Raw genomic sequence first — 13,277 nt, 5'->3', positions numbered from 1 at the left:
AAGCAGAGGAAAAAAAATATGGAATCACTCAATTCTGAGGAATAAATTATGGAATCACCCTGTAAATGTTCATCCCCAAAACTAACACCTGCATCAAATCAGATCTGCTCGTTAGTCTGCATCTAAAAAGGAGTGATCACACCTTGGAGAGCTGTTGCACCAAGTGGACTGACATGAATCATGGCTCCAACATGAGAGATGTCAATTGAAACAAAGGAGAGGATTATCAAACTCTTAAAAGAGGGTAAATCATCATGGAATGTTGCAAAAGATGTTGGTTGTTCACAGTCAGCTGTGTCTGAACTCTGGACCAAATACAAACAACATGGGAAGGTTGTTAAAGGCAAACATACTGGTAGACCAAGGAAGACATCAAAGTGTCAAGACAGAAAACTGCTGATCAATGGGTGAGCCTTTGTCATTCTGGTTATTCTTCTATCCATTTTGATGGTTTTCCGTTTTCTTCCACGCGTCTGGTTTTTTTTGTCCATTTTAAAGCATTGTAGATCATTGTAGATGAACAGCCTATACTTTTTTGCACCTGCGTATACGTTTTCCCCTCTCCAATCAACTTTTTAATCAAACTACGTTGTTCCTCTGAACAATGTGTTGAATGTCCGAATTTCCTCAGGCTTTCAAAGAGAAAAGCATGTTCAAAGGTGCTGGCTTCATCCTTAAATAGGGGACACCTGATTCACACCTGTTTGTTCCACAAAATTGACGAACTCACTGACTGAATGCCACACTACTATTATTGTGAACACCCCCTTTTCTACTTTTTTTTTTAACTAATAGCCCAATTTCATAGCCTTAAGAGTGTGCATATCATGAATGCTTGGTCTTATTGGATTTGTGAGAATCTACTGAATCTACTGGTACCTTGTTTCCCATGTAACAATAACAAATATACTCAAAACCTGGATTAATCTTTTTAGTCACATATCACTACTATTATTCTGAACACTACTGTAGCTGCAGCAGTGTGGAAAGACAAATCCAACCAATCAGAGAACATATCAGTGAGTCTGTCAGAGGCAATTCATGACAAGTGCTTTATGTGCAACAAATATGATGGTTGAGTAAATTCATTGCAGATCAGTGAACATTCTCAATCTAAACCATAACAAAACAAATTTATCAATAAATCTGAACAAAGTCCTAATAATTTAATACATTTTCTTAATCAAAAGTGCATGATGTCTTATGTAGAAAACTGTACAACCTTTAACATGAGTGTGAAACAAAAAGGTTCTGCCAGGCAACAAGAAACATCTATGTACATGCTTTATATAAACATAATTTCTGTTGACGGTCTGAAAATACTGTCCACAGAAATTCAGTGTTCAGTCAGTGTTTTGAATTAATCAAAACACTGACCTTCATGTCAAATCTATACAGTGAAGTATGACTGATAGCAGCTTACACAACAATTACACAAAGTGGTGTGATATGAAAGCTCCAAATTATTGTTATCTTCTTTTTATTCAAAGCAACACAATCTTGGTGGGAAATATTGGTGTTAGCATTCAAAAACCCACACAAGTGCTCAAAAACAGTCTTGTAAATGTCACAAAATCTAATAAAAGTACTTGCATTACATTTTAATGCAGCTAATCTGGTGTCTGTAATTATTTCCGACGCATTCACAGACCACTGAGGTAAACACTGGATATTTCCAGAGAAGCACAGTTACATCTTCACACAGTATCTTCAGGTATTACATCACCATGGCTTCTTTGAATGAATCGATCCATCTGTTAAAACAAAACAAACATCACTTTACAGCAGTTGAAGCAAGTGAATGGATTATTCAAATCAGAAACTTTGGGACCATGAATGGATTTGGCTAATTGACCTTTTTCTTCTGAAACATAAACATGAAAGTGAACTGATTTACCTTTGTGTTGAATCACTGTCCCACGATGAGATCAGTGCGCATTCGAGTTTACACAGAAAATGCCACCAACTGATAAACTGGCATTTTATATGAATTAGTTTAAAATTTCATGGCTGAGATGGCTGCTGAATAGCGACACTGTGTACAATGATTTAAAATCTGTACAGAATGAGGTTTTATGAGATGTCATGATTTGTGCAAAAGGGAAAATAAACTTGGACAAAATGCTGAAGGGATCCCGCACGTTACACGACATAAAAACAAACAAAAAAAATCACTTAACAGTAAATTCAATCCAATGTGAATGACAAGAAATATAATCTGATTCATAAACATTTAACGACAAAGTTTACGGGATCTCGTCTGTCAATCAAGGAAGTGTTGATCCAGGAAGTGTTTGATTTTTGACACTTCCTGTTTCACTGTGGACTCAAAATTTGGCACTTCCTGTTTGAGACTCCCTGTACCATAGATGGAGCTTTTCGTTGCTGTGTGGCGCTTCACTCATTATTGTTATTACTTCTATTTTGTCATTTAAATTTTAAATGGATCACAATGGAAATGTGTTTTCACTTTGTTGTGTCATCCATGTACAGTAGTGTTCAGAATAATAGTAGTGCTATGTGACTAAAAAGATTAATCCAGGTTTTGAGTACATTTCTTATTGTTACATGGGAAACAAGGTACCAGTAGATTCAGTTCATTCTCACAAATCCAACAAGACCAAGCATTCATGATATTCACACTCTTAAGGCTATGAAATTGGGCTATAAGTAAAAAAAAAAAAGTAGAAAAGGGGGTGTTCACAATTATACAACCCCTGGCAAAAATTATGGAATCACCGGCCTCGGAGGATGTTCATTCAGTTGTTTAATTTTGTAGAAAAAAAGCATATCACAGACATGACACATTGTAACCTTGTTTTTTCTGTTTAGGTGTTAATGATGGCTTTCGTTTAGCTTTTCTGTATGTAAATCCCATTTCCTTTAGGCGGTTTCTTACAGTTCGGTCACAGACATTGACTCCAGTTCCCCCCCATTCATTCCTCATTTGTTTTGTTGTGCATTTTCAATTTTTGAGACATATTGCTTTAAGTTTTCTGTCTTGACGCTTTGATGTCTTCCTTGGTCTACCAGTATGTTTGCCTTTAACAACCTTCCCATGTTGTTTGTATTTGGTCCAGAGTTTAGACACAGCTGACTGTGAACAACCAACATCTTTTGCAACATTGCATGATGATTTACCCTCTTTTAAGAGTTTGATAATCCTCTCCTTTGTTTCAATTGACATCTCTCGTGTTGGAGCCATGATTCATGTCAGTCCACTTGGTGCAACAGCTGTCCAAGGTGTGATCACTCCTTTTTAAATGCAGACTAAGGAGCAGATCTGATTTGATGCAGGTGTTAGTTTTGGGGATGAAAATTTACAGGGTGATTCCATAATTTATTCCTCAGAATTGAGTGATTCCATATTTTTTCCCTCTGCTTGGTCTAAAAAATTAACCGTTACTGACGGCCACAATTTTTTTTTCCTGATTTCTTATAGTGTTTCTTAAAGCCAGAAAGTTGCCATTTGAAATGACTTTAGTCTTGTGTCATGTCTGTGATCTGCTTTTTTTCTACAAAATTAAACAACTGAATGAACATCCTGTTGTTGTAGTAGTGTGGCATTCAGTCAGTGAGTTCGTCAGTTTTGTGGAACAAACAGGTGTGAATCAGGTGTCCCCTATGTAAGGATGAAGCCAGCACCTGTTGAACATGCTTTTTTCTTTGAAAGCCTGAGGAAAATGGGATGTTCAAGACATTGTTCAGAAGAACAGCATAGTTTGATTAAAAAGTTGATTGGAGAGGGGAAAACCTATACGCAGGTGCAAAAAATGATAGGCTGTTCATCTACAATGATCTCCAATGCTTTAAAATGGCCAAAAAACCAGAGATGCGTGGAAGAAAACGGAAAACAACCATCAAAATGGATAGAAGAATAACCAGAATGGCAAAGGCTCACCCATTGATCAGCTCCAGGATGATCAAAGACAGTCTGGAGTTACCTGTAAGTGCTGTGACAGTTGAGGATGCCTGTGTGAAGCTAATTTATTTGCAAGAATCCCCCGCAAAGTCCCTCTGTTAAATAAAAGATGTGTGCAGAAGAGGTTACAATTTCCCAAAGAACACATCAACTGGCCTAAATAGAAATGGAGGAATATTTTGTGAACTGATGAGATTAAAATTGTTCTTTTTGGGTCCAAGGGCCGCAGACAGTTTGTGAGACGACCCCCAAACTCTGAATTCAAGCCACAGTTCACAGTGAAGACAGTGAAGCATGGTGCTGCAAGCATCATGATATGGGCATGTTTCTCCTACTATGGTGTTGGGCCTATATATCGCATACCAGGTATCATGGATCAGTTTGGATATGTCAAAATACTTGAAGAGGTCATGTTGCCTTATGCTGAAGAGGACATGCCCTTGAAATGGGTGTTTCAACAAGACAATGACCCCAAGCACACTAGTAAACGAGCAAAATCTTAGTTCCAAACCAACAAAATTAATGCCTCGCAGATGTGAAGAAATCATGAAAAACTGTGGTTATACAACTAAATACTAGTTTAGTGATTCACAGGATTGCTAAAAAAAAAAAGCAGTTTGAACATAATAGTTTTGAGTTTGTAGCGTCAACAGCAGATGCTGCTATTACTGTGAACACCCCCTTTTCTACTTTTTATTTTTTTTTTTAATAATAGCCCAATTTCATAGCCTTAAGAGTGTGCATATCATGAATGCTTGGTCTTGTTGGATTTGTGAGAATCTACTGAATCTACTGGTACCTTGTTTCCCATGTAACAATAAGAAAAGTACTCAAAACCTGGATTAATCTTTTTAGTCACATAGCACTACTATTATTCTGAACACTACTGTATTTTTGATGTATTTACAATTATATTATGCAGTTACACTGAACTTACTAAATTAAATCATGCATGCACGCATGCACTCATTCATGCTTTTAATATAAAGATGATTTACCCCCCACCCCCTGCTGGAATGGCGTGTTAGTCCAGAATGTAATTAGCAATGTTAGCTAATATCTGATCAAAATACATAAGCATACCAAATGGCAAATGTCAGCTCTTACAAGTTTGCCCGTGACTGAAGTTATATTCACACACAGGCATGCACGCACAGAAAGATTTTTGTCTTATTTGCATTCTGCCGCAAGCAGGTGCTTCTATTTTTAGACATGCACAAAGAGACGTGGTGAAAGACAAACGCACTACACATTTCACTCATGGTACCGGCAACATGACACTTAACTAAACTGAACAAACCAATTGAACTACAAAAACTCAATAAATCAACACTAACAACACTGTTAAACTAACATGAACCACAATAACAACATTTAAAACCCCAAAGCCCTGAACTCCCATGCTGCATTGCAGCAGTTGACTGGTTAGACAAAATCGCTAATTTCTCCTAAAATATTTGTCCTATCAAACTTTCTGTTTATGCAGTGTTCATTCTTGAACCAAAATACATATGCATGGGCGAAGACGACAAAGAAGAGGAGGAGAACGTTTCCACAAACAGCAGGAGAAGAAGAAAACTAGAAGGGTGGAAATGAGAGTGGGGACTTTGAATGTTGGTAGTATGACTGATAAAGGGAGAGAGCTGGCTGATATGATGGAGAGGAGAAAGGTAGACATACTGTGTGCGCAAGAGACCAAGTGGAAGGAAAGTAAGAGCAGGAGCATCGGCGGTGGGTACAAGTTGTTGTACCATGGTGAGGACAGGACGAGAAATGGTGTTGGGGTCATTTTAAAGGAAGAGTATGTTAAAAGCGTGTTGGAGGTTAAGCAAGTGTCTGACAGGGTGATGAGTGTGAAGTTGGAAATTGAAGGGGTGATGATGAATATCATCAGTGCATATGCCCCACAGATAGGTTGTGAGATGAAGGAGAAAGAAGATTTCTCAAGTGTGTTAGATGAGGTGGTGGCGAGTGTGCCCAAGCATGAAAGAGTGGTGATAGAAGCAGACTTCAAAGGGCATGTTGGTGAAGGGAACAGAGGTGATGAAGAATTAATGGGTAGATATGGTATCAAGGATAGGAATGGGGAAGGACAGATGGTAGCTGATTTTGCAAAAAGGATGGAAATGGCTGTGGTGAATACCTACTTTAAGAAAAGGGAGGAGCACAGGGTAACATATAAGAGTGAAGGAAGGTGCACACAGGTGGACTACATTCTTTATAGGAGATGTAAGCTAAAAGAAATCAGAGACTGTAAGGTGGTAGCAGGAGAGAGTGTCGTTAGACAGCATAGGATGGTTGTTTGTAGGATGACTTTAGAGGTAAAGAAGAAGAAGAGAGTGAGAGCTCAACAAAGGATCAGATGGTGGAAGCTGAAGGAGGAAGACTGTTGTGTGAAATTTAGCAAGCAGGTGAGAGAAGCACTGGTTGAAGCAATATTGGACAACTGGAAAAGTACTGCAGATGTGGTGAGGGAGACAGCTAGGACAATACTGGGTATGACATCTGGACAGTGGAAGGAAGACAAGGAGACTTTGTGGTGGAATGAAGAGGTCCAGGAAAGCATAAGGAGAACAAGGAGATGCGGCGTAAGGCGAAAAGAGAAGTGGCAAAAGCGAAGGAAAAGCCATATTGCAAGCTGTATAAGAAAATGAATAGTAAGGAAGGAGAAAAGGACTTGTACCGATTGGCCAGACAAAGGGACAGAGCTGGAAAGGATATGCAGCAGGTTAGGGTGGTAAAAGATGCAGATGGCAATGTGCTGACAAGTGAGGAGTGTGTGCTGAGAAGGTGGAGGGAATATTTTGAAGAGCTGATGAATAAAGAAAATGAGCGAGAGAAAAGGCTGGATGATGTGGTGAGAGTAAATCATGAAGTACAAGAGATTAGTAAGGAAGAAGTGAGGGCTGCTATGAAGAGAATGAAGAGTGGAAAGGCAGTTGGTCCAGATGACTTTCCAGTGGAGGCATGGAAATGTCTAGGAGAGAAGGCAGTAGAGTTTCTAACCAGATTGTTTAATAAAATCTTTTAAAGTGAGAGGATGCCAGAGGAGTGGAGATGAAGTGTGCTGGTTCCTATTTTCAAGAACAAGGGTGGTGTGCAGAGCTGTAGTAACTACAGAGGCATAAAGTTGCTGGTTCCTATTTTCAAGAACAAGGGTGGTGTGCAGAGCTGCAGTAACTACAGAGGCATAAAGTTGATCAGCCACAGCATGAAGTTATGGGAAAGAGTAGTAGAAGCTAGGCTTAGAAAACAGGTGAAGATCTGTGAGCAGCAATATGGTTTCATGCCGAGAAAGAGCACTACAGATCAATCAATCAATCAATCAACTTTTTTCTTATATAGCGCCAAATCACAACAAACAGTTGCCCCAAGGCGCTCCATATTGTAAGGCAAGGCCATACAATAATTATGAAAAACCCCAACGGTCAAAACGACCCCCTATGAGCAAGCACTTGGCCACAGTGGGAAGGAAAAACTCCCTTTTAACAGGAAGAAACCTCCAGCAGAACCAGGCTCAGGGAGGGGCAGTCTTCTGCTGAGACTGGTTGGGGCTGAGGGAAAGAACCAGGAAAAAGACATGCCGAGAAGGGGGGCAGAGATCGATCACTAATGATTAAATGCAGAGTGATGCATACGGAGCAAAAGAGAAAGAAACAGTGCATCATGGGAACCCCCCCACAGTCTACGTCTAAAGCAACATAACCAAGGGATGGTCCAGGGTCACCCGATCCAGCCCTAACTATAAGCCTTAGCGAAAAGGTTTAAGCCTAATCTTAAAAGTAGAGAGGGTATCTGTCTCCCTGATCTGAATTGGGAGCTGGTTCCACAGGAGAGGAGCCTGAAAGCTGAAGGCTCTGCCTCCCATTCTACTCTTACAAACCCTAGGAACTACAAGTAAGCCTGCAGTCTGAGAGCGAAGCGCTCTATTGGGGTGATATGGTACTACGAGGTCCCTAAGATAAGATGGGACCTGATTATTCAAAACCTTATAAGTAAGAAGAAGAATTTTAAATTCTATTCTAGAATTAACAGGAAGCCAATGAAGAGAGGCCAACACGGGTGAGATATGCTCTCTCCTGCTAGTCCCCGTCAGTACTCTAGCTGCAGCATTCTGAACCAACTGAAGGCTTTTTAGGGAACTTTTAGGACAACCTGATAATAATGAATTACAATAGTCCAGCCTAGAGGAAATAAATGCATGAATTAGTTTTTCAGCATCACTCTGAGACAAGACCTTTCTGATTTTAGAGATATTGCGTAAATGCAAAAAAGCAGTCCTACATATTTGTTTAATATGCGCTTGAATGACATATCCTGATCAAAAATGACTCCAAGATTTCTCACAGTATTACTAGAGATCAGGGAAATGCCATCCAGAGTAACGATCTGGTTAGACACCATGCTTCTAAGATTTGTGGGGCCAAGTACAATAACTTCAGTTTTATCTGAGTTTAAAAGCAGGAAATTAGAGGTCATCCATGTCTTTATGTCTGTAAGACAATCCTGCAGTTTAGCCAATTGGTGTGTATCCTCTGGCTTCATGGATAGATAAAGCTGGGTATCATCTGCGTAACAATGAAAATTTAAGCAATACCGTCTAATAATACTGCCTAAGGGAAGCATGTATAAAGTGAATAAAATTGGTCCTAGCACAGAACCTTGTGGAACTCCATAATTAACTTTAGTCTGTGAAGAAGATTCCCCATTTACATGAACAAACTGTAATCTATTAGACAAATATGATTCAAACCACCGCAGCGCAGTGCCTTTAATACCTATGACATGCTCTAATCTCTGTAATAAAATTTTATGGTCAACAGTATCAAAAGCAGCACTGAGGTCCAACAGAACAAGCACAGAGATAAGTCCACTGTCCGAAGCCATAAGAAGATCATTTGTAACCTTCACTAATGCTGTTTCTGTACTATGATGAATTCTAAAACCTGACTGAAACTCTTCAAATAGACCATTCCTCTGCAGGTGATCAGTTAGCTGTTTTACAACTACCCTCTCAAGAATCTTTGAGAGAAAAGGAAGGTTGGAGATCGGCCTATAATTAGCTAAGATAGCTGGGTCAAGTGATGGCTTTTTAAGTAATGGTTTAATTACTGCCACCTTAAAGGCCTGTGGTACATAACCAACTAACAAAGATAGATTGATCATATTTAAGATTGAAGCATTAAATAATGGTAGGACTTCCTTGAGCAGCCTGGCAGGAATGGGGTCTAATAAACATGTTGATGGTTTGGATGAAGTAACTAATGAAAATAACTCAGACAGAACAATCGGAGAGAAAGAGTCTAACCAAATACCGGCATCACTGAAAGCAGCCAAAGATAACGATACATCTTTGGGATGGTTATGAGTAATTTTTTCTCTAATAGTCAAAATTTTGTTAGCAAAGAAAGTCATGAAGTCATTACTAGTTAAAGTTAATGGAATACTCAGCTCAATAGAGCTCTGACTCTTTGTCAGCCTGGCTACAGTGCTGAAAAGAAACCTGGGGTTGTTCTTATTTTCTTCAATTAGTGATGAGTAGAAAGATGTCCTAGCTTTACGGAGGGCTTTTTTATAGAGCAACAAACTCTTTTTCCAGGCTAAGTGAAGATCTCTAAATTAGTGAGACGCCATTTCCTCTCCAACTTACGGGTTATCTGCTTTAAGCTACGAGTTTGTGAGTTATACCACGGAGTCAGACACTTCTGATTTAAAGCTCTCTTTTCAGAGGAGCTACAGCATCCAAAGTTGTCTTCAATGAGGATGTAAAACTATTGACGAGATACTCTAACTCCCTTACAGAGTTTAGGTAGCTACTCTGCTCTGTGTTGGTATATGACATTAGAGAACATAAAGAAGGAATCATATCCTTAAACCTAGTTACAGCGCTTTCTGAAAGACTTCTAGTGTAATGAAACTTATTCCCCACTGCAGGGTAGTCCATCAGGGTAAATGTAAATGTTATTAAAAAATGATCAGACAGAAGGGAGTTTTCAGGGAATACTGTTAAGTCTTCTATTTCCATACCATAAGTCAGAACAAGATCTAAAATATGATTAAAGTGGTGGGTGGACTCATTTACTTTTTGAGCAAAGCCGATAGAGTCTAATAATAGATTAAATGCAGTGTTGAGGCTGTCATTCTCAGCATCTGTGTGGATGTTAAAATCGCCCACTATAATTATCTTATCTGAGCTAAGCACTAAGTCAGACAAAAGGTCTGAAAATTCACAGAGAAACTCACAGTAACGACCAGGTGGACGATAGATAATAACAAATAAAACTGGTTTTTGGGACTTCCAATTTGGATGGACAAGACTAAGAGACAAGCTTTCAAATGAATTAAAGCTCTGTCTAGGTTTTGATTAATTAATAAGCTGAATGGAAGATTGCTGCTAATCCTCCGCCCCGGCCCGTGCTACGAGCATTCTGACAGTTAGTGTGACTCGGGGGTGTTGACTCATTTAAACTAACATATTCATCCTGCTGTAACCAGGTTTCTGTTAGGCAGAATAAATCAATACGTTGATCAATTATTATATCATCACAGATGCAATGTTTGCTCTGAGAATACTGTTGGATAAGTACGGAGAAGGCCAGAAAGAGTTACATTGTATGTTTGTGGACTTAGAAAAAGCTTATGATAGGGTGCCAAGAGATGAGCTGTGGTATTGTATGAGGAAGTCTGGAATGGCAGAGAAGTATGTTAGGGTAGTGCAGGACATGTACAAGAATAATATGACAGTGGTGAGATGCGCAGTCGGAATGACAGACTCATTCAAGGTGGAAGTGGGATTACACCAAGGATCAGCTCTGAGTCCTTTCTTGTTTGCAGTGGTGATGGAAAGGTTGACGGATGAGATCAGACAGGAGTCCCCATGGACTATGATGTTTGCAGATGACATTGTGATCTGTAGTGAGAGTAGAGAACAAGTTGAGTCTAGTCTGGAGAGGTTGAGATATGCTTTGGAGAGAAGGGGAATGAAAGTCAGTTGAAGCAAGACTGAGTACATGTGTACAAAAATGGGAGGGAGTCCAGTGGAATTGTGCAGTTGCAAGGAGTAGAAGTGGTGAAAGTAAATGAGTTTAAATATTTGGGGTCAACTGTTCAAAGTAATGGAGAGTGTGGTAGAGAGGTGAAGAAGAGAGTGCAGGCAGGGTGGAGTGAGTGGAGAAAGGTAGCAGGAGTGATTTGTGACCGAAAAATATCAGCAAGAGTGAAGTGGAAAGTTTACAAGACAGTAGTGAGACCAGCTATGTTGTACTGCATAGAGACGGTGGCACTAACAAAAAGACAGGAGGCAGAGCTGGAGGTGGCAGAGCTGAAGATGTTGAGATTCTCTTTAGGAGTGACGAGAATGGACAAGATTAGGAATGTACATATCAGAGGGACAGCTCAGGTGGGACAGTTTGGAGACAAACTCAGAGAGGCGAGATTGAGATGGTTTGGACATGTGCAGAGGAGGAACCCAGGGTATATAGGGAGAAGGATGCTGAGGATGGAACCACCAGGCAGGAGGAGAAGAGGGAGGCGAAAGAGGAGGTTTATGGATGTGCTGAGGGAGGACATGCAGGTGGTTGATGTGACAGAGGAAGATACAGAGGACAGGGTGAGATTGAAACGATTGATCTGCTGTGGCGATCCCTAACAGGAACAGCCAAAAGACAAAGAAGAAGACCAAACGGCAAATGTCAGCTCTCCCCAGTTTCTCCATGATCGAAGCCATACACATGCATGCACACAGAGGCCACTTGGCTATTATCATATAGATACTGCTGGGTTAGCCAAACTCTTCTTTAGTACGGCACTGACTATATTCAGGATAGTTCACAGCCTTCTCTGACTGAACACGATACTGAAGCTGAACACGATACTGAAGCTACTCAAGAAGAAGTGAACTGAAAGTCCATCGTGTAACTGATGATTCCAGATAGTGTTATAAACCCCATATCAAATTCAGATGCTTTGAATGCATTCTCAACAGCTCAGATTTGGGTGTTAAAAGCTGCCATTGCTACACTCCATGCTTAGATAAGATGATCTTTGTTAAGCAACACTGACAAATTGCAGGTTCCAACATATCACATGGAATTTATTTAAACAAAAAAAACTTTGGAAATCCATGCTCATAGCGAAATGTCTTTAGATTTTGCAATACAGTAGAGTAGCATCCCTTAATCTGAGAAGTAATATTTCAGAAAATGGGATAGGTAATGAGAATAACAACATATTTTGGAGTTCTGGGAATAACAGAATTCAACTCAAGTCTTCTGTACCTTTTGGCTGTCTCCATGTCGTCAGCTTTGAAAATGTAATACAATATGTTCTTGTGGTAGATCTTGAAATGCAACTTTTGAGATAAGTCTTCTTCTAGCATGAAGCCCAACAGCGGTTGACTCTCCAAGGCTACAAGATCCTACATAAACAAGATGAAAAAAAAAAAGATTGGAGTTGGACATGAGATCAACTCCCACAACATATTTTGATATGATGATATGAAAACCTCACTTCACTTGCAGCATATGTATACAGAACTTTGGCCTTGATGACAAACCACAGCCTCTTCCCCTGGTTCTTACTGGACTTTGACATCTGCAAATAGCCACTCATGGAAGAGTTGTCAGTGTTCGCAGACACCTAAAAGAACCCATTTGATGACAAATTTCTTCTTGACAGACCTCACTTTGGGTGATGTTGAAGACAACTTAAGTTACCTCTTTGAGGATTGCAGGTATCTTCTTCTGCTTCCTGATGAAAGGAAAGGTCGACATGGAGGAAATATCTGCTGATTGCGCTTGTTTACCTGGTGAATATATATGCACAACATGCAACGATTTCATAAAGGAAACACAACACTTGCTTTTGTTTGATGCTCCTGAGTATTTCTGGTCTTAAAATATGAGGGTGGTTGTCCTGGGATCAGAGTTCACACAGTGCTCAAAGGAAGTCATGCTTACTTTTCTGCTGCAGAAGAATAATCACACACTGGTCACACACTCGTGCTCGCTGGTTCTTTAGGTATTCAAGATGGAGCTTGTTGGAGGAGCAAGAATGGCAAACTACCTGATGAGTTTACAAAGTATTAAAAAAGTCATAAAAAGGAATTTGACTTTCTTATCCAACTTTATTTTTATGTACATTTTCAACACAATGGGCCTGAGTTACTAAGATCCTGTATAATTACATATGCTTTCTAAACATTATTGGGTTGGACAAGGGTTTGTGGGTGATTTACTAAGGGGAAATAATAATAATAATAATAATAATAATTGATGGCAGGCAGTAATGTGACAGAGACTGCTGAATGCAAATGAAGATTTTGAGTGTTTAAATAGCTGTAAGCTTTTTTAAAAAT

The 13,277-nt window shown here is 39.6% G+C and overlaps 1 protein-coding gene across 1 annotated transcript in view; it reads right to left on the bottom strand.

The window, feature by feature from the left end:
• Window positions 1-1,145: 1,145 nt before the first annotated feature.
• Window positions 1,146-13,277, bottom strand: part of LOC117515556 (FYVE, RhoGEF and PH domain-containing protein 6-like) — a 78,820-nt gene continuing 66,688 nt past the window's right edge. The window contains 5 exon segments of the mRNA XM_034176167.1: window positions 1,146-1,754; window positions 12,199-12,338; window positions 12,431-12,559; window positions 12,637-12,725; window positions 12,880-12,985. Of these exon segments, the coding sequence (XP_034032058.1) occupies window positions 1,718-1,754; window positions 12,199-12,338; window positions 12,431-12,559; window positions 12,637-12,725; window positions 12,880-12,985 (501 nt within the window). The 3' untranslated portion in view covers window positions 1,146-1,717.

This window comes from Thalassophryne amazonica, chromosome 8, assembly GCF_902500255.1.
Source record: "Thalassophryne amazonica chromosome 8, fThaAma1.1, whole genome shotgun sequence".
In the NCBI taxonomy this organism is placed as follows: Eukaryota; Metazoa; Chordata; class Actinopteri; order Batrachoidiformes; family Batrachoididae; genus Thalassophryne; species Thalassophryne amazonica.
This window is presented reverse-complemented; position numbering and strand designations above follow the sequence as displayed.